The following is a 23,392-nucleotide window of genomic DNA, read 5'->3' as shown; positions in this document are numbered from 1 at the left end:
AGTAACGTTAGAACTGACTTTCAGCCCTGGCTGGTTTGGCTCAGTGGATAGAGCATCGGCCTTCGGACTCAAGGGTCCCGGGTTCGATTCCAGTCAAGGGCATGTACCTTGGTTGCGGGCACATCCCCAGTGGGGAGTGTGTAGGAGGCAGCTGATCAATGTTTCTCTCTCATTGATGTTTCTAACTCTCTATCCCTCTCCCTTCCTCTCTGTAAAAAATCAATAAAATATATTTAAAAAAAAAAAAAAGAACTGACTTTCAAAGCACATTATCCTCGATCTTTGGTACAATTACTTGGACCCAATTACCCGCCTCACAGGGATTGTAGTAATGTGGTACGTAGTGTCGCTGTGGTTAAGGACGGTTGGTTTGAGTGTGGCTACTCCTGTGCACTTGAAGAGAAATGGAAGCTTCCCTGCGAGGGAAGATCATTTATTCAGACAGAACACTTACCCAGCCTTTCAGATCAACCACAGAACCCCGCAACCATGAGGCCTCCGATGGCCCTTGTCCGGCCAACATGCTGACTCAATAATGTAATGTACTAAGCACCTGCTCTATATGCAGCATTGTACTAATGGTGGAGTGAGGGGTACAGTACAACAAGATATGGTCTGACTCTCAAATGATGTATGTCTTAGTAGTGGAGATGATACACATAATGACTATCATGTCAGTGAAAGGGGGTTGGTATGTGAAAGGGGGAAAAGTAGTTGTTGGGCTTTGAACAATTGAAAGATCACTTCTTGGTGAAGTCTCTATGACAAAGCCTGGAACCACTAGTGACAATGATTGCATGAGCCTGCCCCCACTCCAAGACCTCTTCTCCAGTTTCCCCTCTCTGTCACTCACCTCTGGACATGCTCATGGAGCCTTCACCTCCCTGAGGGCAAAGATATGTTTTATTCAGTTCTGTATGTCTTCCAGCATCTAGTGCAAGGCCTGTCACCATGGACACCCAGGAAAAGTTGCTAAAACAATGAGTGAAGATATGTATGTTTAAAGATGACACTCAGAAAGCTACTACTCAATGCCTTTTGATGACTAAATCTTTGCAAGGACCGTGTGTGTGTGTATGTGTGTGTGTGTGTGTGAGAGAGAGAGAGAGAGAGAGAGAGAGAGAGAGAGAGAGAGAAATAAAATTCTTTTCTCTTGGTTTTCTTTAGAGTGGAGATGAGTCCTCAGAAGAGGAAGAAGGGGAAGTAGATAGTGAAGTTGAATTTCCACGAAGACAGAGGTAAAATCATCAAACACATGTGATTGATTTCAGTGTAATCGGGGAAACCCTGAGGTTGCCACTTCCTGTTCAATTGCATATCACTTTCTAACAACCACCTTGTAAGGAAACTTGAACTCACTATGTATATGGTCTCCTGGTCCCACATTTTGGCAACTGGCTATGCACAGCCAGTCCCAGTTTATCAGAATTCTTTTCATAGGAACTTCAAGACGAGCATAAATACAGATTCAAGGTTACAACTAAAAATATAGTGGGCAGTTTATGAGAAAAGGCCATGTGTTTTATGGATAATTTTACTGGTTTCTAGTGTACCTCCTTGAATTAGTTTCCTTGGGCTGCCATAACGAAATGCCATAGACTAGGTAGCTTAAACAATGGAATTTTATTTCTCACATTTCTGGACGCTGGGAAGTCCAAGCTCAAAGTTCCTGGTGAGAACTCTCTTCCTGGTTTGCAGATAACAGCTTTCTCACTGTGTCCTCACATGTTTGGAGGTGGGGGGGGTGGGGGGGGGTGGGGGGATGGGAGATGGGGGCTGTGAGGAGGAGGAGGAGGAGAGAGAGAGAGAGAGAGAGAGAGAGAGGGGAGAGAGAGATCTTCCTCTTTTTATAAAGCCACATCCTATAGGGATTAGGGGCCCTACCCTTTGGGCCTCATTTAACCTTAAATACCTCCTAAAGACTGGTGAAGATTCAGTTACATTGGGAGGGTAAAGGATCAACATCTTAAATCGGGGGGGAGGGAAGGGGGACACACAGTTCAGTCCACAGCACTTTCCATGTCCTGAGATATTATCCTATATAATAAAGAGGTAATATGCAAATTGACCATCACTTCAACACAAGATAGACACCTCCATGTGGTCAAAGATGGCCACCACAAGATGGCCAGCAGGGGAGGGCAGTTGTGGGTGACCAGGCCGGCAGGGGAGGACAGTTGGGAGTGACCAGGCTGGCAGGGGAGGGCAATTGGGGTGACCAGGCCTGCAGGGGAGGGAAGTTGGGGGCAACCGGGCCATCAGGGAGGGCAGTTGGGAGGGAACAGGCCTGCAGGGGAGGGCAGTTAGGGGCAACCAGGCCAGCAGGGGAGGGCAGTTAGGGGTGACCGGGCTGGCAGAGGAGGGCAGCTGGGGGGGGACCAGCCCAGCAAAAGAGGGCAGTTGGGGGCAACCAGGCCGGCAGGGGAGGGCAGTTGGGGGTGACTGGGCCAGCAGGGGAGGGCAGTTGGGGGTGACCAGGCCAGCAGGGGAAGGCAGTTGGGGGCGACCCGGCCGGCAGGGGAGGGCAGTTGGGGGCAATTGGGCTGGCAGGGGAGCAGTTAGGCGTCGATAAGGCTGGCAGGGGAGTGGTTAGGGGTGATCAAGCTGGCAGGCAGAAGGGGTTAGGGGCAATCAGGCAGGCAGGCAGGCGAGCAGTTGGAAGCCAGCAGTCCCGGATTGTGAGAGGGGTCCCAGATTGGAGAGGGTGCAGGCTGGGCTGAGGGACACCCCCCCTCAGTGCACAAATTTCATGCACCAAGTCTCTAGTATAATTAATTATAATCCTATATAATAAAAGCCCAGCGACCATAATGGCAGAACAACCACTCAACCAGTCGCTATGTGGTGCACTGACCACCTCTCGGCCCCTTTCCCCAGCCAGTAGGCTCCAATCGCCAATGGCAAACTGGGAACCAGGGTGGGTGGCAGCAGGGGCCTACACTGGTAAGTGGGTAGAATGGGCCGACCTCTTGGTCCCTCCCCCTGGCCCACAGGTTCTGATTGCTGATGGCAAACAGGGAACCAGAGTGGGTGGCGGGAGATGTGGGCAGCACCAGGCCAAGGCCCCTGCCCCGCCGGTCACCCCACACACAGAGGCCAACCCACAGCAGGGGTGGGGCCAGCAAGCGGGTGGGAACAGCTGACCTCTCGGTCCCTCCCCCCCGGCCAGCAGGCTCCCATTGCCCTATGTTGAACAGGGAACCGGGGTGGGTGGCAGTGTGGGGGGGTGGGGCCAGCTGCCGGCAGCCGGGGAAGATAGCCCTGATCGCAGGCTAGGCCTAGGGACCATACCTGTGCACGATTTCGTGCGCTGGGCCTCTAGTTAGATTATAATTGGATTAGATGAGCTGAGTCCTCCTTCAACCCAGCCTTAGAAAGAGCTTCCTGCTTAGCCAGCGATAATAATTTTGCTTGTAGGATTAAAGAAGGACCACACATTCCTCTACATCTAGAACAGGGCTGCTCCTATGCAGGAGTAGGAAAGGTCGTTTTCCTCCCAGGAGGCCTTTTCTGCTAATAGGCATTTTGTTCTTTAAAAGTGAAGCTCTAAGGATCCCCGGAAGGTTTGTGTACCTGCCCAGAAACAGGAATTTCCTGCAAACGAAGGCTCTCATAATCCTTTGGTAAATTGTATTCTGGGTCCCCATGCTCTACACAAAATTGAAATATGTTCTCATCTCTGAGCTATACCTGTCGTGAACAGTAGTTTCCTCCTATGCAAACAGATTGCGCCTGAGTAAAACGAAATCACTCGCTAGCATCACAATGATGTTACCTCCAACTTTTGTTCCTGTGACACACCATGAACTCAGCCCACCTAATGGCTTCCCACCTTTTCTTGCTATGATGCAAATCATATTTTTACCACATGGTTTTGCTTTTTATAACGTTCTTCTCCCTGTCTCCCTTCTGGATTACCAGCTTTGAGAAGTTGCGTGACTCTTACCTTCACTTCCATTTCCCACAATGGCTCTTTTCATGTGACCTTGATCCCCCACCTGCAGCCCACCACCTGGCCTGGTCATCAGCCAGGCTCAGATCATCTGCCATCAAAATGACTCTGTACTAAGAAATACAGACAGATCAGACAATGCCAGACAGAAAAGGCAGTCTTCTTTTGTTATTTTTTCTGTTTTGTTTCTAAACCAGTATACGCTAACAGCATTCTTATTTACTAAACTACTTGTAAACCATGGGAAAGAAGTGAGGAACTTTTGCAAATTCTCCTCCTTACACCCTCCCCCACCACCCAAAACTTTGCCTTTATCAGAACGAAGCCCCAATGTTAACTGGAATGAGCCACTGGCTGGCTGGGCAGTGTCCCCAGCTGCAAGATGAATGTTGCTTCCAAGCTCTTTTATGTTGCAGTTGGTTGACAGGGTGGTGAAGGCTGCCATGCCCAGTGGCTGAAGCAGCTGAATGGGCGATGCGATGGGGTGGCATGAGGCAGAGAAGGACACTGAGCAGAGTGGGAATAGACCCACCCACGCCACAGCTCTGCCTTGGCTAATGGTGTGACCTTGCACAAGTCACTTTCCTTCTCTGGCTCTAGTTTTCTGATCTGGGAAATGAGTTAGGCCAGAGGATCTCCCAAGTCTCTTTCACCTGCGAGAACCTGGGATTCTGTAAGAAACATAATTTTCATGCATAGGTATACACAGCATGATTAGATCAGCTGATATTTTTCAAGACCAATGGTTACCCTCAGCTTTGGACGTTAGCCACATCAACATGTAAATGTCCTTCTCGGTTGCTTTCAAATTAAATCATTTCAGTCTATCTGGATTTGAATCTCCCTGAAGGGCATGGGAAAAACTAGGTGACCCCTCACCGGGACTGTGATTGACGGACAAGGTAAGGAAGGTGGTGGTTCCTGGGATGAAGTGCCTTTGGTTCTTTGTGGTTCTAGGCCCCATCGCTGCATCCGAAGTTGCCAGTCGTATTCAACCTTTAGCTCTGAGAATTTCTCTGTGTCCGATGGCGAGGAGGGAAATACCAGTGACCACTCAAACAGTCCTGATGAGTTTGCTGATAAACTTGAAGGCCGCCTGGCAGAGAGGCTCGATGACCTGCTGTCCCAGACGCCGGAGATTCCCATCGAGATCTCCTCGCATTCAGATGGGCTCTCTGACAAGGAGTGTGCCGTGCGCCGCGTGAAGACGCAGATGTCTCTGGGCAAGCTGTGTGTGGAGCAGCGTGGCTACGAGGTGCGGGCCTCTCCTTTCTTCTCCTCTCGGCACTGTTCCCTTCCTGTAGCTCTTTTGAGTTATAACGTGCCTGAGTCCTGAGGTCCTTTACAATGATCACTGAGTATATGAGATACAACAACTGCCTCCAAGTAAGTAAAAGTACACAGAGCAACAGAGCTCCTCAAAATGAGGGTAGAGCTCCCAAATGAGGCACAAACATTGAATGGCTCAGGAACCCTCCCTTCCAAGATTGAACTCCAACATCACCTCCTCCTGGCCTCATCGCCCAATCTGGTGAAGGGTATGAATGTCCCTCTTCCCTGTCCCCACTGCCCTCTAATGAGGCTATCATAGCACAGGTACCACTTTAGTTCATGGTCAGTACTGCCTTTAGAGAGGCAGGATAGCACAGGGGTTGAAATTGTGTTCCCTGGAATCTGACTGCCCAGATCAAACCCCAGCCTTTCCACTTACTTACTGTGTGCTGTTGGGCAAGTCACTTAAATTCTCCATGAGTCAGTTTTCTTATCTGTAAAATGGGTATGGTAACAGCATCTATCTCATGGGGCTGTTGTAAGGATTAAATGGATTAATAATGGGCTCTCTGACAAGGAGTATGCCGTGCCTGGAACATAGTAGACGCTGTACAGTGTGGTTGTGGTGGTACTGTTATCATGGTCATAATCGTTGTCATGAACATCATCTTTACATGTCTTCTTTTTCCATAAGCCCCACCAGGACAGGACCTAGTCTCATCTTTGTAGCCCAAAGCCTGTCATGTGGGAGGTGTTCCATATATGTTTACTGAGTGGTTGCAAACATGAACTAAGGTTTTATTTTGTCTTGACTTTGCAGAATCCTATGCAGTTTGAAGAATCAGACTGTGACTCTTCAGATGGGGAGTGTTCTGATGCCACAGTGAGGACCAATAAACACTACAGCTCTGCTACTTGGTAATGAGAGGACACCCATCCTGAAGATGACGTGACAATACTGATGTTTCAGATCCGCCCCACCCCGATTCCTCCCGCTCTCCCCCTGCCTTTTTGTCTGGGAAGAGAGCTGCCCCATCTTTCTTACCCCTAGAAATAAGCTGCAATAACAGGAACATGAGACTTCGCAAATCTCTGGAAAAAAAATATCCAAATGAAACTAAGTCTCACTGAACATTTCAATCAAGAATGGCAGGGATCTATTTTATTGAATATTCTAGCTACTGTAACATTGATATTTATTTTTGTTTGACATTTTAACACTTTGTACTGTAAAGATTGAACTATATATGATAGAGAGAGAGACAATAATTTCTTGCAAAAAAAAAGAGAGAGAAAGGAAGAAAGAAGTGGAATTTAGAAGCAACATTCTTGGTAATTTGTGGGGCCAAGAGGTATTATTATTGCTACTTGAACAGGGGACCAGTTCTTTTGACCATAAGTGACTGAAGAAGAGCCAGAGCAAGACATGTTGAGCATTTTAGAAAACAAAGGACAGCAAAAGAAAAGCAATTCCGGGTAACTTGTGAACAGACCACATTTAAGTTCAACCAGCTTATCCTTTGGGTGATGAAAATTATCTAGAAAAGTTTGGTAACCAGATACTTGCACCCAAGGTCTTTGAGGGCATGTGCTTCCTCTAGGAGGAAAAAAAAACTGTATATGTGAAAACTGGTTTCATTTTTATTTATTTTAAGCAGCATTTAGTTGTGAGACTTATGGATAGAGTCGAATCTTCCTTGACAAACATTTACCTTTTAAATGCTGTCATTGCCATTACCTTGACAAATGTGTGACCTTGACCAACGTGCCATTTCCTCATAGCCATTTCCGTTCCACCTGGTGACCACTTCCTTTAGGAAAAAGGGGAGGGCTGAGAAGAAGAGAAGGATAAGAGAAAAAGAAAACTGACCACAGTGTTAGAAAAGCAAACGTGGAATTTGTAAAAGTACGTTGTCAGAACCTCTCAGTTCCGCTCGTCCAGAAGGTGGAGCTAGCCGTCTGTGGAACCAGGTTGCTTGTCTACTAGAGTCATATTGATTCAAACAGGAGAACAGACTTTGAAGGCAGCTAGGGTGTGTGTGAGTCTGTCCAATGTCCAATCACAAACCATTCCCTTGTTTTTACTTATTAACTCATTCTATCCTGTAAGCTTTAGTGACTGGCTTCCACTATCAGAATAAAGGCAAAATAAGCAAGTTGCAAAAGACACCCCCCACCACAATATCCCAGCACAATAGCATTTTTGTTCAAAGCTGTTTGTGAAAGGTATTTTACTTTTCTTCGGATCAACGCAGTTTTAAATCATTGGATTTGGGAATTTGTGCAAAGAACAACTGATGCTGAGCAGCAATTGGGAAGATTTTGCCTTTTCCAAAGCATGAGGTCCTTCCTATCCAGGGTCATGGGCTCTGAAAAGCATGCCAAGGTACATCATGGTACCTCAGCTGTAAGCCAATTTTTATGTAGAATTTTATATAAAAACAGATATCGGCCTCGTTCCTGTCTCTGTCTCCAAGATAGATTACTGTCAAACAATGTCTCTAGGCTCAGAATCTAAAGGCGATGGCTAGAGTCTTGGACATGGCATCATGTTGGACATTAGGAACGACTTACACATATTGGCATTAAACCATTCCAGTGCAGGTGGAAACGTTGCCCTCCGCTGGGTTTCACCGATTGCATCAGCCAAAAAGGAAAGGCAGGAGGGAATTGAGAGCAGTTCCTTTTGCTTGTCTGATCCCTCATTTGTTTACAATTTATGTTGAGGTATTAATTTAAAATTTACTGTCTTTTAATTTATAGCTCTTAAGTAAGATGAAGGAAAATGTCTAACTTATACAGAGAACAGTATTGTTTGCATTAAATTATTCCATTTTGTATACATTCTGTAGCTGGACTACATGAAAGATCTTAAGTTATGGCATTATTATCATTGTTATTTTATTTTATAATAATTATTGTCATTCTCATTTTCTGTCGATCAGAAGGTGTGGTTTACAGTGTAGCACAATGATTGTGTTTATCGCTAACCATGAATTACCGTGAATTTTTATGATTTGTATGAAGGAATGAAAATGAGACTGCCACTTGGGAGCTCTCCAGTATTCATCTTAGGTGCATTCCCTCATTTTCTGTGTGCAACAATCACCTGAGGACGTGTGCTCTGCCCTGGAGCCCAGTGGGCCATGGTGACTTTGACTTGATCGTGGAAGCTCCTGGGTGGGCAGATGACTGAGTGGATGGACAAATAGTTCAAAGGCTGTAATCTTTCTCAAGTTTCTTAAGAAATAAAATCATGAGACTACACTAGAAGCAAAAAGAGAATTATTTAATTCCCTAAGAGGCACAGACATAGAGAATTTCTGCATGGGGCCCATGGGCTAGAGAGTTCCAAGAACTGGTAGCATAGTTTGTCATCTTGTTCCTGCAAGATCCCACAAAACCAACCTGCTTTCTCCTAGTTGGGAGTAGCAGAAAAACTAATATATATATATATAATGACATAAAATAACTAGCTGTGATGTCATCCTATAACAAGACTAAAGAAATTCTAGAAAGGCTTGGTCACTTAGCGGCTCTTAGGGCTGGAAAAGTACTACCTTGAAGAGCCCTATTTTGCATCCTCCGACTTCAGACCACACTATACTATGAATCTCTCTGGGTCATTACTTCTGGGAAAAGATAAGCTACAACTCTGTGTCCGCTTTCTGTCCAACATAAAACACTGACACTTCAGCTGGTCTGGTTCTTGCCCACCTGTGGTGGCAAAAAAGAAACATGACGGTCAATGTCTGTCTTATATCTCCCAGTCACGATCTTCCTAGGAAACCCCCACCTGACACCTCATATTCTTAATAAATTTCCTGATTTCCCATCTTGACTGTCTGTCATGACAGTGCCATATACCTACCTGGGATAACTGTATGAGCATGTTAGGGTCATATACAGCATTGAATCTTCAGTCATTCACTGCATGGTCAGGAGTTTAATAAAGTTCCACATTAAACATTATGTTTATTTTTCAGTAGAAGTGACTAGGGGCTTCATAGAAGAACAGTGTCTTTAGGTCAAAAAGAGAACTGCCTTCTCTATCCCAGCCTTGCCCCTTATTGCCTGCCTGAGGTCCCAGGACAATTTTGAGCTGGTGTGTTTGAGAACTCTTCTGAAGAGCAGTGAATCAAGAGCTCAGGAAATTTAAAAACTAATTCTTCAGTCCTGATGACTATGAACCTCACAGGACTGTGATTTCAAGCTTCATTGTTGATCGAAAGTTTAACCCCCTTGGGATGAATGTCCACATTCATTTAGCATCTGTTTTTGACTGACTGCAAGATAATGCGTTTTAATTTGGGTTGCAGATGGGCATTTGTTTCTGATTTCCATCTATTTCTAGATGTCTTCTGAATAACAATTCCTCTTCAAATTGCTTAGCAGATGTTGAGGTATTTTGGTTAAAAACAAGGCTGATGGAGTGCTGGCTGCGTAGGGCAAAGGGTGCATTTGGGGGTGTGGCACCAGGTACTGCAGGTTCCAGTCTCCACAGAACCTGAGGCTCGGCTGGGAAGGGGCCCATGGCAGAAGGTGAGCCCTCTTGTCATGCATACTTGTTTCTTACAAACTAAGGTTCACAGTCTACTCAGCTCTAGAACAGAAACGTATAGGTTAAGCCGTCCTAGTGCCACTAGCATTTTGCAGCTACACATGTAAAGCTCTAGGAAGCTTTTCTCACGTTCCAGAAGGGGCAGGGGTTGGTGGCAGTGTTAACCTTTAGCCTCCTTAGTGCCCTCTCACAGGAGGACACTGCCTGAGGCAGGTGCTAGTAGTGGAGCTAGGGAAAGATCATCTTATTGTCTTCAGGGAACCGCACTCCCCACCATTTCTCTTTTCTCAATGCTGGTAAAAGGTGTGCTTTCAAGGCTGCCCAGCCACACTTTGCTCCATCCCCCGCATGTTGAACCTTTGCACATTGACAGGCTTGTGGAAGTAGAGGCTAGTGAATAGCAGCGAGTGTCAGGGAAGATGCGCTTGGTTCAGTTACCTGAACGGCACTAATGAAGCTCTTTACAAGGCCTGGGAGTCCCAGGCTACCTGTTCAATGTTTTGTGCTTTGTCAGACCTTGCAAGCAAGCCCCTTTGTCAGGGTGGGTCAGATGTCCTGGAGCTGGACCACACCTGAAGAATTCTTGTCCTCACTGGCTGGTGGGCAGGACTCCTGAGAATGGTTTTAGTCCTGTAGAATCAGGAGTAGCCAGATGATGCTGAGTTGATGTCATTACTGCAAACTTCTCTCTCTTCCTGAAAAACTAAGAATGTGGAGTTTAAGGGGGGAAAAAAGAATTTTTTTTAATAAACCTGGTTGAAGAGTTATAAATAAATAAATAAATAAATAAATAAATAAGTTGCTTAGCAGAGAAACTAAGAAGCCTGCATCCACTTTGAAATTATAATAGGCTTTAAAGTTTAGATCTATTTGGAGGATGTGGGGAGCACCTACTCAGAAAAGAGAAGTCGCTAGCTCTGTTGTAAGATGATCTGGAATGGCCTACTTGAAGTTCAGGTATTTTAAAAGTTCAGTATCAACAAATCCATTCTTTAAGAATTAAGGATATTTTTAGTACTAGATATCCATTTCAGGGATTCTTTGTGCTAAATTTCCCTCTTGCCCTAAATAATGGATTTGATGGTTTGGGTTTTTCCTGGTACCAACCAATTTTAAAAGCCCGCCCACTGAGGAGCATTGACATCCTTTCAGTGTAAGTGCATTCTTATTGATCAAGTAATTTACTCTTGTTCCCCTGTCCCCTTATGTCTCATTTGTTTCCCCTTAAAATGTTCCTGCTTGAAGTTCCTGGAACTGAATTCTCCAAAATGGGACATAACACTTGGAAACCTAGGAATTCCCGCTCTGCTCTGCAGTAGTGCGCTATTATTTTGTTTTGCCACTAAGCCAGAAACCAAAATACCACCACCTACAATCTACACTCTAAACACCCAAGACCAACATTACTCACTGCTCACCATGTTCAGAGCCTCTTACAACACAGCATGGGGAGCAACAACTACCACTTGTTAGAATGGCTGTGCAGGGAGAGATGTTTACCATCCCAGCTCTAAGCTCATAATTAGTTTCCTAACAGTGGTTTGAGATCTGGAGTTAGCCCCGATGGGAAAATGACAGGTCACACCAGTGTTCTCCTTATGGACCCCACCCTATGGCTCTCAGGGGGCAGCACCATCGGCAGGAAAAGGCCACCTGCCTCCACCCCTGCCCTTTGGGACTACAATTCCAATTGAATCATCTCCAATTGCTGACAAATTGAATTCCAAAATGTGTCTCTTCACTCACTTTATTTCATTGTGTTAAATAAGCACGTTCCTCCCTCACCTTCTATACACACTTAATATGTTAAATCCCAGTTACTAATGTATCAAAACAATGTGACATTCTTTTTAAGACCTTGACTTGTACTGTCAGTATGAATTTAGTGCCTTTCCGGGTCACAAGATTTTCCTTCCTTGCAGATTTCATAGAGTAAGTGTCCTAGTATATTCACACCACCAATGTTACCAACAGACTAGCACACAAGAATCACATTAGTCTGCTTGTTTGCATGTTACAGCCAATAGTGCAAGCACCTATTCAAACGGAATGAACTAGACTGCTGAGTAGAGGACCCCTGTGGAAGCTGGAACACTTCTCTGGGACAGGCGGCAGAAGAGGGGAGCTCTGCAATCACTTCTCTGAGAAAGAGGGTTACCCCAAAGAAGTTAGGGCTTTGACTAACTGTCACATGACCAGAGCATGATGGCAGGATTTCACACGTTGGCAAGGCCACTGTAAGGAAACTCCTGGCAGAGTCACAGACCTACTCTCCAGCCACTTCACAGCACCAGGGAATGCTGGCTCCTGGCTGCTGCCGTGACCAGGAAGGCGGGGTCCTCCAATGGTTGTCCGGAGGAGGGAACCCCAATCAGAGTACACACGCTATTAGGAAGACGTCCCTTACTATGTCACCCAGAGAGCTCTTCTGACTCCGGAAGTGGGAAGACTCACTTCGATTCTTTATTGCAATAATCTGAGTTCCCTATCAGTTTGGAACAAATTATCTTCTTTTTTGTGGTCAGGTCTTAAAATGAACCCCCTCCTCTGTTTCCCTGTGGTTGCAGTCCTGTTAGTTCCTCTACACCTTGTTGGTTTGATGCCAGCTCGCTTTGCACCAAACAATGGTACAGCAATGGGAACAAGAGCGACTATCAAAGCAAACAAATGCACGGAATTAAACAAAAAGTGTACTTCGCTGTCTTTTGGTCGTCTTTTCCTAAAGGTACTGGTTGTCTCCTGAGAGCCACCGTCACAAATCTCAGCATGTCAGAACTTGGGGAAAGGAGGACGTCACACGACTGGGTTTCCTGCAGCCAGAAAAAGCAACTGATGGCAAAGCCGGTCTCTGGGGCTCTTGCTGGACACATCACAGAAGGAAGAGAGCACCGCTGTTTTGTTATAGTCTCTTCTTGGTTATTCTGTCATAGCCTAGACAGGCGCTCTGCTTCATCCCTCTGGTTTCCCTGCTGCCCACCTTATAGTCAGTAAGTGTTACTAGTTACCCTACTATCAATTGAGCAGAGAGAGGGGAACGGTGAAAATGAGAGTGTGGCTTCTAAAAAACAATGTTGGTAAAAAGCCCGAGAGTGGAGAGCTGGAACACCGTTTTGGACTGATTCTGACTCCCACTGGTGAGGGAAATTGAAAGTTAGCAACATGTACAAACACATACCACACAGAGCATTTATAGCCTTTATTTGGGAGCTTGCTTTGCCTGTAAACTCACAGCCGATAAGGCACATTGTTGCAAGATCATGGGGGAGGAGGGAGAGAGGGTCCTGGTAAAGGACAAAGTGGGACAGCGTCCTGGTCCTCCCTCCCTCCCCGACTCCAGGAGCAAAGAGCCACAGGTTTCCAAGTCCAGGTGGCCTCCTCTTCGCCCCCACCCTGTTATCAAGCTTCTTTTAAAGCAACACATCTTTAAAAATTAAGTTCTTCTGTTTTTGTTTTGTGTGTTTTCTTTATCATACTAGTCCAAAAAACAATGCTTGGGAATTCATTCTCAAGAATTCATGTAGAACAGGTGGCCTAGATCAGGGGTCCTCAAACTTTTTAAACAGGGGGCCAGTTCACTGTCCCTCAAACCGTTGGAGGGCCGGACTATAGTTTTAAAAAAAACTATGAACAAATTCCTATGCACACTGCACATATCTTATTTTGAAGTAAAAAAACAAAACGGGAACAAACACAATATTTGTATTTGCATGTGGCCCGCGGGCCGTAGTTTGAGGACCCCTGGCCTAGATTAAAGCCCTGGCAAGATTCTTGGCCAACCCAAATCCAAAACCCAGCAGACAATGCACAAACGCACCATTCTGGTGACAAATATGAGTTACTCCTGTTGGGTACAGGGTCCCAGAGCTGGTCAGTTTAGGAGCCAAGCTCCTTCTGTCCTTGGAAGAATGAAACCAGGGCTGTGCCAATGCAGTACTGCTGCGCTAGGAAGCAACGACAGCTGCAGACAATCCAAACACACACAAGAAACCCCAAACCAAGTTTTCCTCTTAGAATTAAAAGATAAAATATCATTATTCCTCAGTTATTCTTGGCAAATGACAAATTGAGAAACATTCAGAGGGCAATATCTGGGGGTACTGCACCCATTCTCCTAGCAGGAGGGAGAAGGGGTTCCCACACAGAAAGCACAGATTAGAAAATGTACTGATGGTCATTTGGTTCAGGGGAATCAAGGGCCCTGCGCTGTCCGGAGGGATGCGAGTTTCTCCAGCGCGTATCCATGGCATACAGAGTGTGCTCGATTCATATTTAATCATCTGTCTGCAACCAAGAGGAAACCTGACATACATGGCAACCTCGGGGTGTCTGAACACAAAGCGCATTGCAGAAGTCACTGTGCATTTAAACTGTACACAGACGTTCTAAGCAGCTTCTTTCCCTTGGCTTATGGAAGAGGTAGGTCATCCGCAAAGAAGAACAGAAGGAACACCTGTCACTACAGCCTATCACTTTGCAAAAGAGGCACTCTGGACAAGAACAGTCGGCATCCTCTCCCAAGGCAGCTCTGGGCTTGGCAAGAGGCAAATAAATACAAGACTATCCTGAGCTCCCTGTTACTCGATAAAATATAACCAGGGTTTTCTGAGCAGCTATCCAGTTCACAGAGTGTCCTACTGAACCAGGGCTGCTTTGAGAACCTGAAGTAACTCACCTTCTACAGCACAGTGTCCTTCATGACGAGACACTGCGCCCGGATGAATACTGTCCAAGCCACCCGTTGAGGGTAATTAAAAAACAAGGAGGGGCTGTAGAGGACCACACCCATGACACACAGAAGCAGTAGAGTCCAGGGACACACAACCAAAACAATCCAGATCACATGGCCTTTCTGCCGTTTAGATGACTGGCATTGCTTGTTTCGTTCAAATGCAGGTCTTTCTGGCTGAACTTTTTTATGAGGGTTCCAGGAACTAAGGCCACCAGAGCGATGGCCAGCAGCTTCAAGACAGTTTCCCAGGAGAAAAGAGCATCCAGAGAGGTAAGGGTTGACAGGATGGAGCCTGTCTGCACACAGATGAAGTTGTAGGGGATCAAACCTGGAAGAAGAAAAGGAAAAAGAAGAACATTAACTGTTCAGAAATGTCACCACGAATTCACAGCTCTTAACTCCTAAACATATTACTCTTTCCCTTCTTTTCCACTTTCTCCCTCCTTTCTTCACTTCCCACATACACCTGCCTTATTTAACAAAAGGGCTTGAGATGGTTTACAAAAACACATACACTACAATAAGATTAAACAGATGTTAACAGGAAAAACACAATGAGTGAAGAAAAAAATAAGGGAGTAGAGTTAGGACAAAAATGCATAAGGATCACCCACTTGCTAGAGGTGGGCCCCAAATTCGGTTCTGAGCAGCCAAGAGCCAAGTAAGGAGCAGCACCAGCATGATGAGACCTACAGTACACATAACATAAAAACCACCGTGTTCTCTTCATGGTCTACACTCTTTCTAAGGGGTCATCAAGTTCATTGGACCCCAAAAGTCTAAGTGGCAGCTAGACAGGCTGGTGACAACAATCTCCTGGTGAAGTGAACAAAGACATATCCTAGGGCTCCAGCCCAGAGATTCTGGTTACCTGGGTCTAAGAGAGCATCAGGAACCTGCAGTTTAAATGCCTCTCCACTCTGATTGGCTTGGGACCCCCTGATGATCCAGCCCTCTCCCACAGATGATCATAGACCTCAAGATCACAGACCACTCAAGGTTGCACAGCTTGTCAGAGGGGAGACTGGAGCTCTGGTCTCCAGAGTCCTTCTGACCTTTGTGCCACCTGGGTAATTACAGGCTGCTACCCGAGGCACTGAGGCACTCTGTCTGAAAGCTGATATGACCAGAATTAACTGTGGTTGATTTTGCTTCGTTTTAAGATCTCAATTTCTCTCAAGAATCCCCTATTAATAGCAGCTGCTCAACCACAGATTTGTTTTGTTTGACCTAGAAGCCCTGAGTATTCTTTCCATCCACACTCTAAAGAAGGTTTAAGCGAGGCAATCCTTGCCTTAGGCTTAAAGAAAATGGTTTATTTCCAGGAGAAAATAAGTCACTGACTTAATAGGGTGTTAGCACTTCAGCGTTCTGATAAAGGTGGTCCACGGCCTACACATTGAGAAACACTGGGGCCCACGGAGGCGAAGCAGCCTGCTGAAGGTCACACAACTGTCAGGAGGCAGGAAGGAACTCCAGTGGTACCTGCTCTTCCTAAGGCACATCTTAATTAAACAGGGGCCAAAGCCAGACAGGAAGTCCGCTGCTCCTGTCCCTTTTTTCTGCCCACATACCTTCCTTCCAACCCTGCTTCTCCTGCTAGTATTTCCTGAGCACCTTGCATGGGCCAAGTCATGTGCTTTATACATTATCCTCTAACCCAATGTCTTGCACAGAGCTTGGCACACCATAGGCACTAAATACAGTTGTAGGATGAACACTCCCATTTTTTCTGAAAGTCTTTTCTGAGGTTTCTTGTTCAAGCCTAAGTAGATTTGACATCAGGATTTTAGTGAACACCTGAGGATGCTCTTCGTGGGCCTCACATGCAGATGCAGGCACAACTCTGAAGACTCACTCACTCCAAAAGCTTCTTACCGATAAGCACAGAGAAGAAGAACTGCCCAATGGGGATGTTCAGAATCGGGGACGAGAGGTTCAAGAACCAGTTTGGTGTCATGGGGAAAAGTCTCAAAAACAGTAAGAAAAAAAACAAGCTGTTTCTGTTCTCCTCCACCTGTAGCCAAAGAAGACAAGGCCATTAGGAAGCAGAAAGCATCGCCGGGTGTTGAAAATCTGTTGGTGCCAGGCACTGTTCTAGATACTTTATATATTCTGTCCCCAAACCTCCCAACAACCCCCCGGGTAGAGACTGTTTTCCTTGTTTTTAAAACAGAGGTACCTGAGGCTCAGAGAAGTCAGGAATTTGCCTCAAGTCCCAGAGCTGCTAATGATGGAGCTGGGGTTTGATCCCAGGTCTGTGCCTCTTGGAGACACCAAAAGAACCCCTAGGACTCCCAGAAGCAGGCGGAGGAACATGGTAGGAAATCCCTGCCCCTCACCCCCGCCCCCAGGTCCCTGAGGTGACTATGGGAGCCCAGCACTCAGACGTACCCCGCCCCTTACCTTGCTCTGCAGCAGGGCCACTTTATCAGGAAAGTAGGAGACCACTAGCTGTTTGCCAAACATACTGGAAAGCAGGTAGCAGCACGTGGCACCCACCGAAGTCAACACACAGCACAGCAGAAGCCCCAGCCACGGCCCAAACAAAGCACCGGCTAAAACGTTCTGCAAAGAAAACAAATCCTCAGCCACCAGCACATCTGGCAGCTACCAGTCCTGGAGGCCGAGTCGTGAGTTCCCGACACCCTTCTGGCCCAAACCCAACTCCCATTTTAAAGAAGTGAGTGAAAAGTGATGAAAGAGCTGAGAACTACAACCCTGGCTTTGTGCTCTTCACCTTTAAACCAGGGATGAGGATTAAGACCTCAGAGGGCAGGAAGAATTAAAGGACAAAACAGGAATATACAGCACCCAGCCTGCCGTGTACATCCTGCAAACATGGATGCTCCGAGAAGGCAGAACTGAAACTCACAAGTTATTTTTACCCCTTTATATGAACACAAATAATGGATTTTTCCTCAGTAAGACCACACAAGCTATATAAGATGTCTTGTTTCTATGTGGTATGCTAATACTTGGCAGGAGGGGGGGGTGGGGGGGGTGGGGGCGGTTCATGTTGACCAGAGATCTAGGTGACACTCAAAAAAGTCTTAGATTAACAAAAATGATAAAGTGAGCTGATACGTCCTAAATGTAATTTGGCTGGTTAACATCATCCTGCCAAATGTGGGATACAAGACAGAAAGTAAAAGGGGCCTGGCCGGCATGGCTCAGTGATTGAGCGTCAACCTATGAACCAGGAGGTCAGGGTTCTATTCTCAATCAGGGCACATGCCCAGGTGGCTCGATCTCCAGTAGGGGGCATGCAAGAGGCATCCAATTGATGATTCTCTCATCATTGATGTTTCTCTCTCTCTCCGTCTCCCTTCCTCTCTGAAATCAATAAAAATATATATTTTTTAAAAAGTAAAAGGGGACTGTGGAAGTGAGGAGGTGAGGGTCTACTGAGCACGTACATGTGTTATGCTTGACTACATGTCTTATTTAATCCTCACTATGACCCTGTGTCATATGCTATCCTTACCCCATTCTGTGGGTGAGAGATTAAGTATCGTGCCCAAGATCACACTAGGCACAGACGAGATCCAGGTGGCAGCTGGCTCTTTGCCCTAATGAGGGATCAGCTCAAGTGACAAGGCAGGTACCCAAACTCCACACACCTCCCCCGCCTCTCTTGGCATGGACACATTTGTTTTTCTTCCAGTTTCCAACGAAGAAACTGCTTAAGCAGACCCAGCCTAAGCCTGTAGTAGTGAAAAGAGGCTGGGGCAGGAGAGAGAGAAGCAGGCTATCCTGCTCCATCACTCAATCATTCAACAAGTGCTTGAGTGCCACTGCGTGCCAGGCCCCATCACCATGCCAGCCACTCTACACCTACTCTTCCCACGCAACAACCCTAGGGGTTACATAGAAGTATCCTGTTTTATAGACAAGGAAACAGGGCAGGGGAGGTTAAATGGCTTGCCCAAGGTTGCATAGCTGGGATTCAAACCAACCCCATGCCTATAGATATAAAATGCTGCTGGGAGGAGAGCACAGTCTTCTGTATAAACTGAGATGGCAACTGATGAGAAGCATCCAATAGCCGGAGAACGAGCTCGGGTCTAAGACTGTGGCTGGAAAATCAGAATGACTTGTTCTCTCCACATCAGAGAAACTTCCCGATCCTCCATCGCCTAACATCACCACAAACAATTTGCATTTGTTCATTAAACACTTACGAAGACACCTCCCTATGTCAGGCAAAGGAATACAAGTGCTGAGAATAAGAAACAGGTCCTAACAGGTCCTATCCTCAAGGAACTCAGGAACTCACAGACAAAAAACAGATGGGGCGGGGAGTGGCCTCAATCAGAGGGACTTGGGCCCCCCGAAAACAGATTGTTTTTTGAAAAGTCAAAAGCAGTGCCAAAATGCAGAACATCCTGGGGGCTGTGAGGAGGAAGAGTTGACCCAGCCCAGGGTACATCTGTATGTCTCCCAAGGACAGTGCGCCATGGCTCTTGGTGCCTCCGAAACAAAGGCAGCAAACCTGAGAGGAAAGGCAGGCCCTGGAGCTGAGCGGAAGCAAGTGCAGCTCCCAGCCCTACCCCCTCCTCGCCTTGTCCCCTTGGACAGTAACGTAACTTCTCCCCACACGACGAGGCTGTTGGGAGCATTAAATAAGGTCATGCAGGTAAAACAACTAGGACAGTGCCTGCCACAGGAGAAGCTGTCCAAACAGGGTAGTCACAGTAGTCTGTCCTCTGAACTGTGTGATTTGCAGCCTACGGACCCCCCTACAGAGACAGAAGGAGGCTTCCTGACAGGCACAGAGGAGGACAGGGCACTGACCAGGAAGCTGGAGCCGGGGATGGCAAAGCACTGTTTGTAGAGGTAGGCACTGCAGAAGAGCAGGAACACGTAGGCCTGGTGCTCCCTCCGGTAGTCTCGAAGGACCTCGGAGAGCTCCCGCAGCTCAGCCAAGTCGGAGGGGAACCACAGGGACCTGGGGATTTGGAAAAGCAGATGGAAACGTGAGTCCAGATCAGCCCAGGACCTATGAAAGTTACTCAATGTGTCTTATAAATGTGCTCATCTTCTGGTCTGCTGAGAATATACACATGCTGGGAGCTCCAGGTGGTGGGTGACCTGATACAACACAGCAGAGCAGACAGAAGAGCCCTGGTGTGGAAGCAAGGGAGATGGGTCAGCACCTGGACTCTGCTGCTGTCCAGCTGTGTGATCTTGGGCTAGTCCCTCGGCTCAGTTTCCTTATCTGAAAAGGAGGCTCAGTGTTGGATAATCACTAAGTTCCCTTTCACCTCTCAGGTTTTATGGTCTATTCTTAAGAAGCAAATGGATAAATTTCCAGGCAAAGACTAAACGTCCTAAATTGACTTTCTTTCAAGGAGCACCCCCCCCCCCAAACTTTAGGCCAAGGACAAGTCAATCTTCCCACTGCTCCTGAGTTACTAGTTAAAAGGACTGTTTTATCAGACAGTAACAAGCCAACTAAAGATTCCCTGGGAACGTCTATTTGTCCTGCACCATAAACATGACCTTCTTGATGATACGTCAGCCTGGAAACCAATCCTTTCAAAGAGCCTGCCTTTTCACCCCGATCTTTATCTGGTCCTGGGTGCACTCTGAGTCCTGTACAAGGGTTACAGAGTAAAGGCTACTTTGCGACTGCCACCTGAGCAACCCTTGAATCCATCCATGATCAATTATTAGCAAACCCTCCTCGTCCTCAGCAAAATGTTTCTCTTAGCACATCTGACACCCACAGCAAAGCCCTCTCAGCTAGAGCAAAAGGGTGCAGTAACTGAAAACAACTGTCCTAATATTCGAATATCAGGAACATCCTACACGCAAGGCTGTGCCAGGCGTACGCCCATGGAATTTACAAACAGCAGCTCTTCCCGCAAACCAGCCGGGCCGGTATCACACCGCCTCCTGCCTCGTCCGGGCGGCAATGAGACACGGAAAGGTAGAGACAGTCAGGCAGGGGGCGGACCCGATCATCAATCCCTGAATAACCTAAAGTCCACGTTTCGGCTGACGGCCGAATGCCTTCCAGTCCCCAGGGTGGACCTAAGTGAGGTGGGAGGCTGAGAGCACTCGTGAAGGGGCTGCGGGTGCAAACGGGTGAGGGTCGGCTGCGCACGGGGGTGAGGGCTGAGCCTGGGAACGCGGTGGGAACGCGAACGGCAGGCGAGGCCACGGCGTGAACAGAGGCGCGAGGGGGCTCCGCCGGGGAAAGTGCCGCGTTTCTCTCCGCAAGTCACCAGCCCGCGGCACCGGCGCGGCCCGCAGCGCGCAGGTCCCAGCCGCCGGCCGGCCCGAGACCAGACCCCTATCGCCTGTGCTGGAACCCAAATCCCGGCCCCGTCGCCCCCGATCCCAGAACCCGAGTCTCAGATTCCCAGACCCCATCCCCGAAACTGTCTCGCTTCCTCTGACCCGAACCCCGGTCCCCGCCACGCACCTGCCTTCAGCGTCCTCGGCGGAGCCCCGTGTCGGCGCGCGGGGCAGCTGTGTCGACAGCAAGTACAAGGCGAAGGGCAGCCGACGAAGACAGGAGCAGGAGGAGCAGGGGCGCATCTCGGCGCCCGCACCCGGACCCGCGGCTGCGAGAAGCCTGGAAGCAGCGCCCGCACCGCGCCGCGCGCAGCCGGAGCCCGGGGACCGCGTTCACCGACGGACCGAGGCGGGGCCCGCCCAAGCCCCGCCCCGGCCCGAGGACCCGCCCCCAGGCCCAGACTCCGCCCCCAGGCTGAGGCCCCCGCCCCAGGCCCCGCCCCGGCCCAGACTCCGCCCCTGGCGCTGGGCCGAGATTCCAGCGGAAGCCTAGCCCCTCTCTGCTCGTTGGCCTCTTTTCCTCTCTTGACACGTTTATCTCTGTCTCTGTCTCCGCTTATTTGTAGGCTCTCTGCCAGGCCTGGGGGCGTCCAGAGGCGAATCACGAGCCCTGCCCACAGCGAGCTTGCAGTCTAGGGGTCAAGACAGAATTGTCCACAATTAGCGGTAACACAGGCTAATGCAGCCAGGTGGAAGCAGGGACTCCGGTGAGAAGGTCACAGTGGCCACGGAAATGATCAGAATTACCTTTTATTGATGCCTGCTATCATCCTCACAACAAGGTTGGTATTTTTGTCTTTATTTAACAGACGAAAACTGAATCTCAGGAGGATTGACATCCCCCCCCCCCCCCCAAAGAAAGTCAGGATTAGAATCCAAGTCAACGTGGGTCCTAAACTAGTGGCCCTATGCTGCGTGGATGAGGAGGTGGGGCTTCAATGTACCTTAAAAGTTGAGCAAGATTTCCACATCAGAGAAAGAGAGAGGTGGGGGCACAAGTAAGGCACCAGGGTCCGGGTTCAGTGAAGTCTAAGGTGTATGAAAAATGAGGGAGAAGTTAGGGACAATCTGGAAAGCATTGAAAGGCAGGCAGGCTAAGAAATTGTGCTGTTTTTTTTTAGTATTGTATATGGTGAGGCACCAGCAGAAGTGGTTCAGCAAGAGAATGATTCCGTCCCTGTGTTAGGATTCGAATACATTGAGTTGATAGTTGCAGCTGTCCTGATGATAAAGGATGCAGGCCTGAGCCAGGACCACAGCAGTGGGGATGAAGGAAGGAAGGGAGATGGACAGGCTGGGAGGAGTTGAGTTGGTAGAGCATATGACTGATTAAATGGAGCAGGGGCAGAGAGGATTCCAGAATGTCTTAAGCCTGAACAGAAAAAAATATCCTTGTCTTATCACCCAAAGCACCTTTTAGGCCAAATAGGGAGCACCTGTCAGAATTCAAAATGTACAAAGTCCTTGCAATTCTGCGTCCAGGAATTTAACCTGTAGATATTCCCCTCAATAGACAAACACGTATGTCCAAAGGTATTCTTCTCAGCTTTGCTTTGATATGAAGAGATTGGGAACAACCTAAATGTCCCTCAGTTGGGGACCAGCTAGGTTAACTGTGGTACATTCACAAATGCAACACTAGGTAGCTTCCTAAAAGAGGGAGGCGACTCTATATATCCTGACACAGTTCAGTCGTCAGATAGGGAAGTTGCAGTGTTAGAGCATATTATGACTCCTTTGCGAGAAAAAAATACATGGATACACTTTATCTTTTCAAAATACTAAAGCATGTATGAATGAAATGATTTAATGTCTTGGATTTGCATCAAAATAATGGAATGGGCCTTTTGGCTAGAACCACCATCTTCCAATAATTTCCAAAATGACCAATACAAAGGGAAAGAGGAGAGGCACCAGCGAGAGGCACTATACGTTCTCTAGGCCTTTTAGAAAACATGGAGTTGTTTCTTTGGCCACATACATCTGAATCTACAAGAAACGTGATATTGTAGACTTCAAGGGATGTCTACAAATGTTCCCTTGGCAAAACTGGGTGAGTCTACAATGTTACCCAGCATGCGGTGGGCATTGTTGTAAACAAGGGCAAGATTCTTGCCAAGAGAATTGATGTATGTGTTGAGCATATTAAGCACTCTAACAGCTGATAGTTTCCTGAAACGTGTGAAGGTAAATGATCAGAAAAAGAAGGAAGCCAAAGAGAAAGGTACTTGGGTTCAACTGAAGGGCCAGCCTGCTCCACCCAGAGGAGCTCACTATGTGAGAACCAGAGGAAAGGAGCCTGAGCTGCTGGCCCCCACTCCCTGTGAATCCACGGCACGATTTTATATATATACACACTGAGTGGCCAGATTATTATGACCGCCCATCAGTACTTCATTGACACTTCCAAAAATACTGAATATTGAAAACTTCCTAAGCAAATACTCTCAAGGTTTTATTATTATTATTATTATTTGCATAACTAATTCACTTCATTGTACTGATGGGGTGGTCATAATAATCTGGCCACTCATATATATATATATATATATATATATATATATATATATAA

At 47.3% G+C, this 23,392-nt stretch overlaps 2 protein-coding genes and 1 long non-coding RNA gene across 6 annotated transcripts in view; 2 read left to right on the top strand and 1 right to left on the bottom strand.

Annotated features, from left to right (window-relative positions):
* The window catches only part of MAP3K13 (mitogen-activated protein kinase kinase kinase 13), an 84,765-nt gene extending 78,234 nt beyond the window's left edge, over positions 1-6,531 (top strand). The window contains exons 12-14 of the mRNA XM_006084826.3: positions 1,168-1,238; positions 4,910-5,207; positions 6,045-6,531. Of these exons, the coding sequence (XP_006084888.1) occupies positions 1,168-1,238; positions 4,910-5,207; positions 6,045-6,146 (471 nt within the window). The 3' untranslated portion in view covers positions 6,147-6,531. The remainder of the gene's footprint in view (positions 1-1,167; positions 1,239-4,909; positions 5,208-6,044) is intronic.
* Positions 6,532-8,491: 1,960 nt separating this feature from the next.
* Positions 8,492-21,158, bottom strand: TMEM41A (transmembrane protein 41A). 4 transcript variants are annotated; one of them, XR_001347302.2, is made up of 7 exons: positions 20,948-21,158; positions 19,312-19,465; positions 16,921-17,082; positions 16,393-16,531; positions 14,458-14,842; positions 12,480-12,916; positions 9,156-10,488 (listed from the first exon to the last, which is right to left on the bottom strand). XR_001347302.2 is itself a non-coding variant. In XM_006084823.3 (5 exons), exons 1-5 carry the CDS (start codon positions 21,061-21,063, stop codon positions 14,622-14,624), a joined length of 792 nt encoding a protein of 263 aa, XP_006084885.1. In that variant the 5' UTR covers positions 21,064-21,158; the 3' UTR covers positions 12,967-14,621. The 4 variants fall into 4 exon arrangements, 1 of the variants encoding a protein (XP_006084885.1); XR_002828226.1 differs by lacking the exons at positions 9,156-10,488; positions 12,480-12,916 and adding an exon at positions 8,492-8,941; XR_001347303.2 differs by lacking the exon at positions 12,480-12,916.
* The window catches only part of LOC102436940, a 9,409-nt gene continuing 5,489 nt past the window's right edge, over positions 19,473-23,392 (top strand). The window contains exons 1-2 of the long non-coding RNA XR_001347305.2: positions 19,473-20,449; positions 21,387-21,602. This is a non-coding gene — a long non-coding RNA (uncharacterized LOC102436940). The remainder of the gene's footprint in view (positions 20,450-21,386; positions 21,603-23,392) is intronic.

This window comes from Myotis lucifugus, unplaced genomic scaffold, assembly GCF_000147115.1.
Source record: "Myotis lucifugus unplaced genomic scaffold, Myoluc2.0 scaffold_14, whole genome shotgun sequence".
Classification (NCBI taxonomy): Eukaryota; Metazoa; Chordata; class Mammalia; order Chiroptera; family Vespertilionidae; genus Myotis; species Myotis lucifugus.
This window is presented reverse-complemented; position numbering and strand designations above follow the sequence as displayed.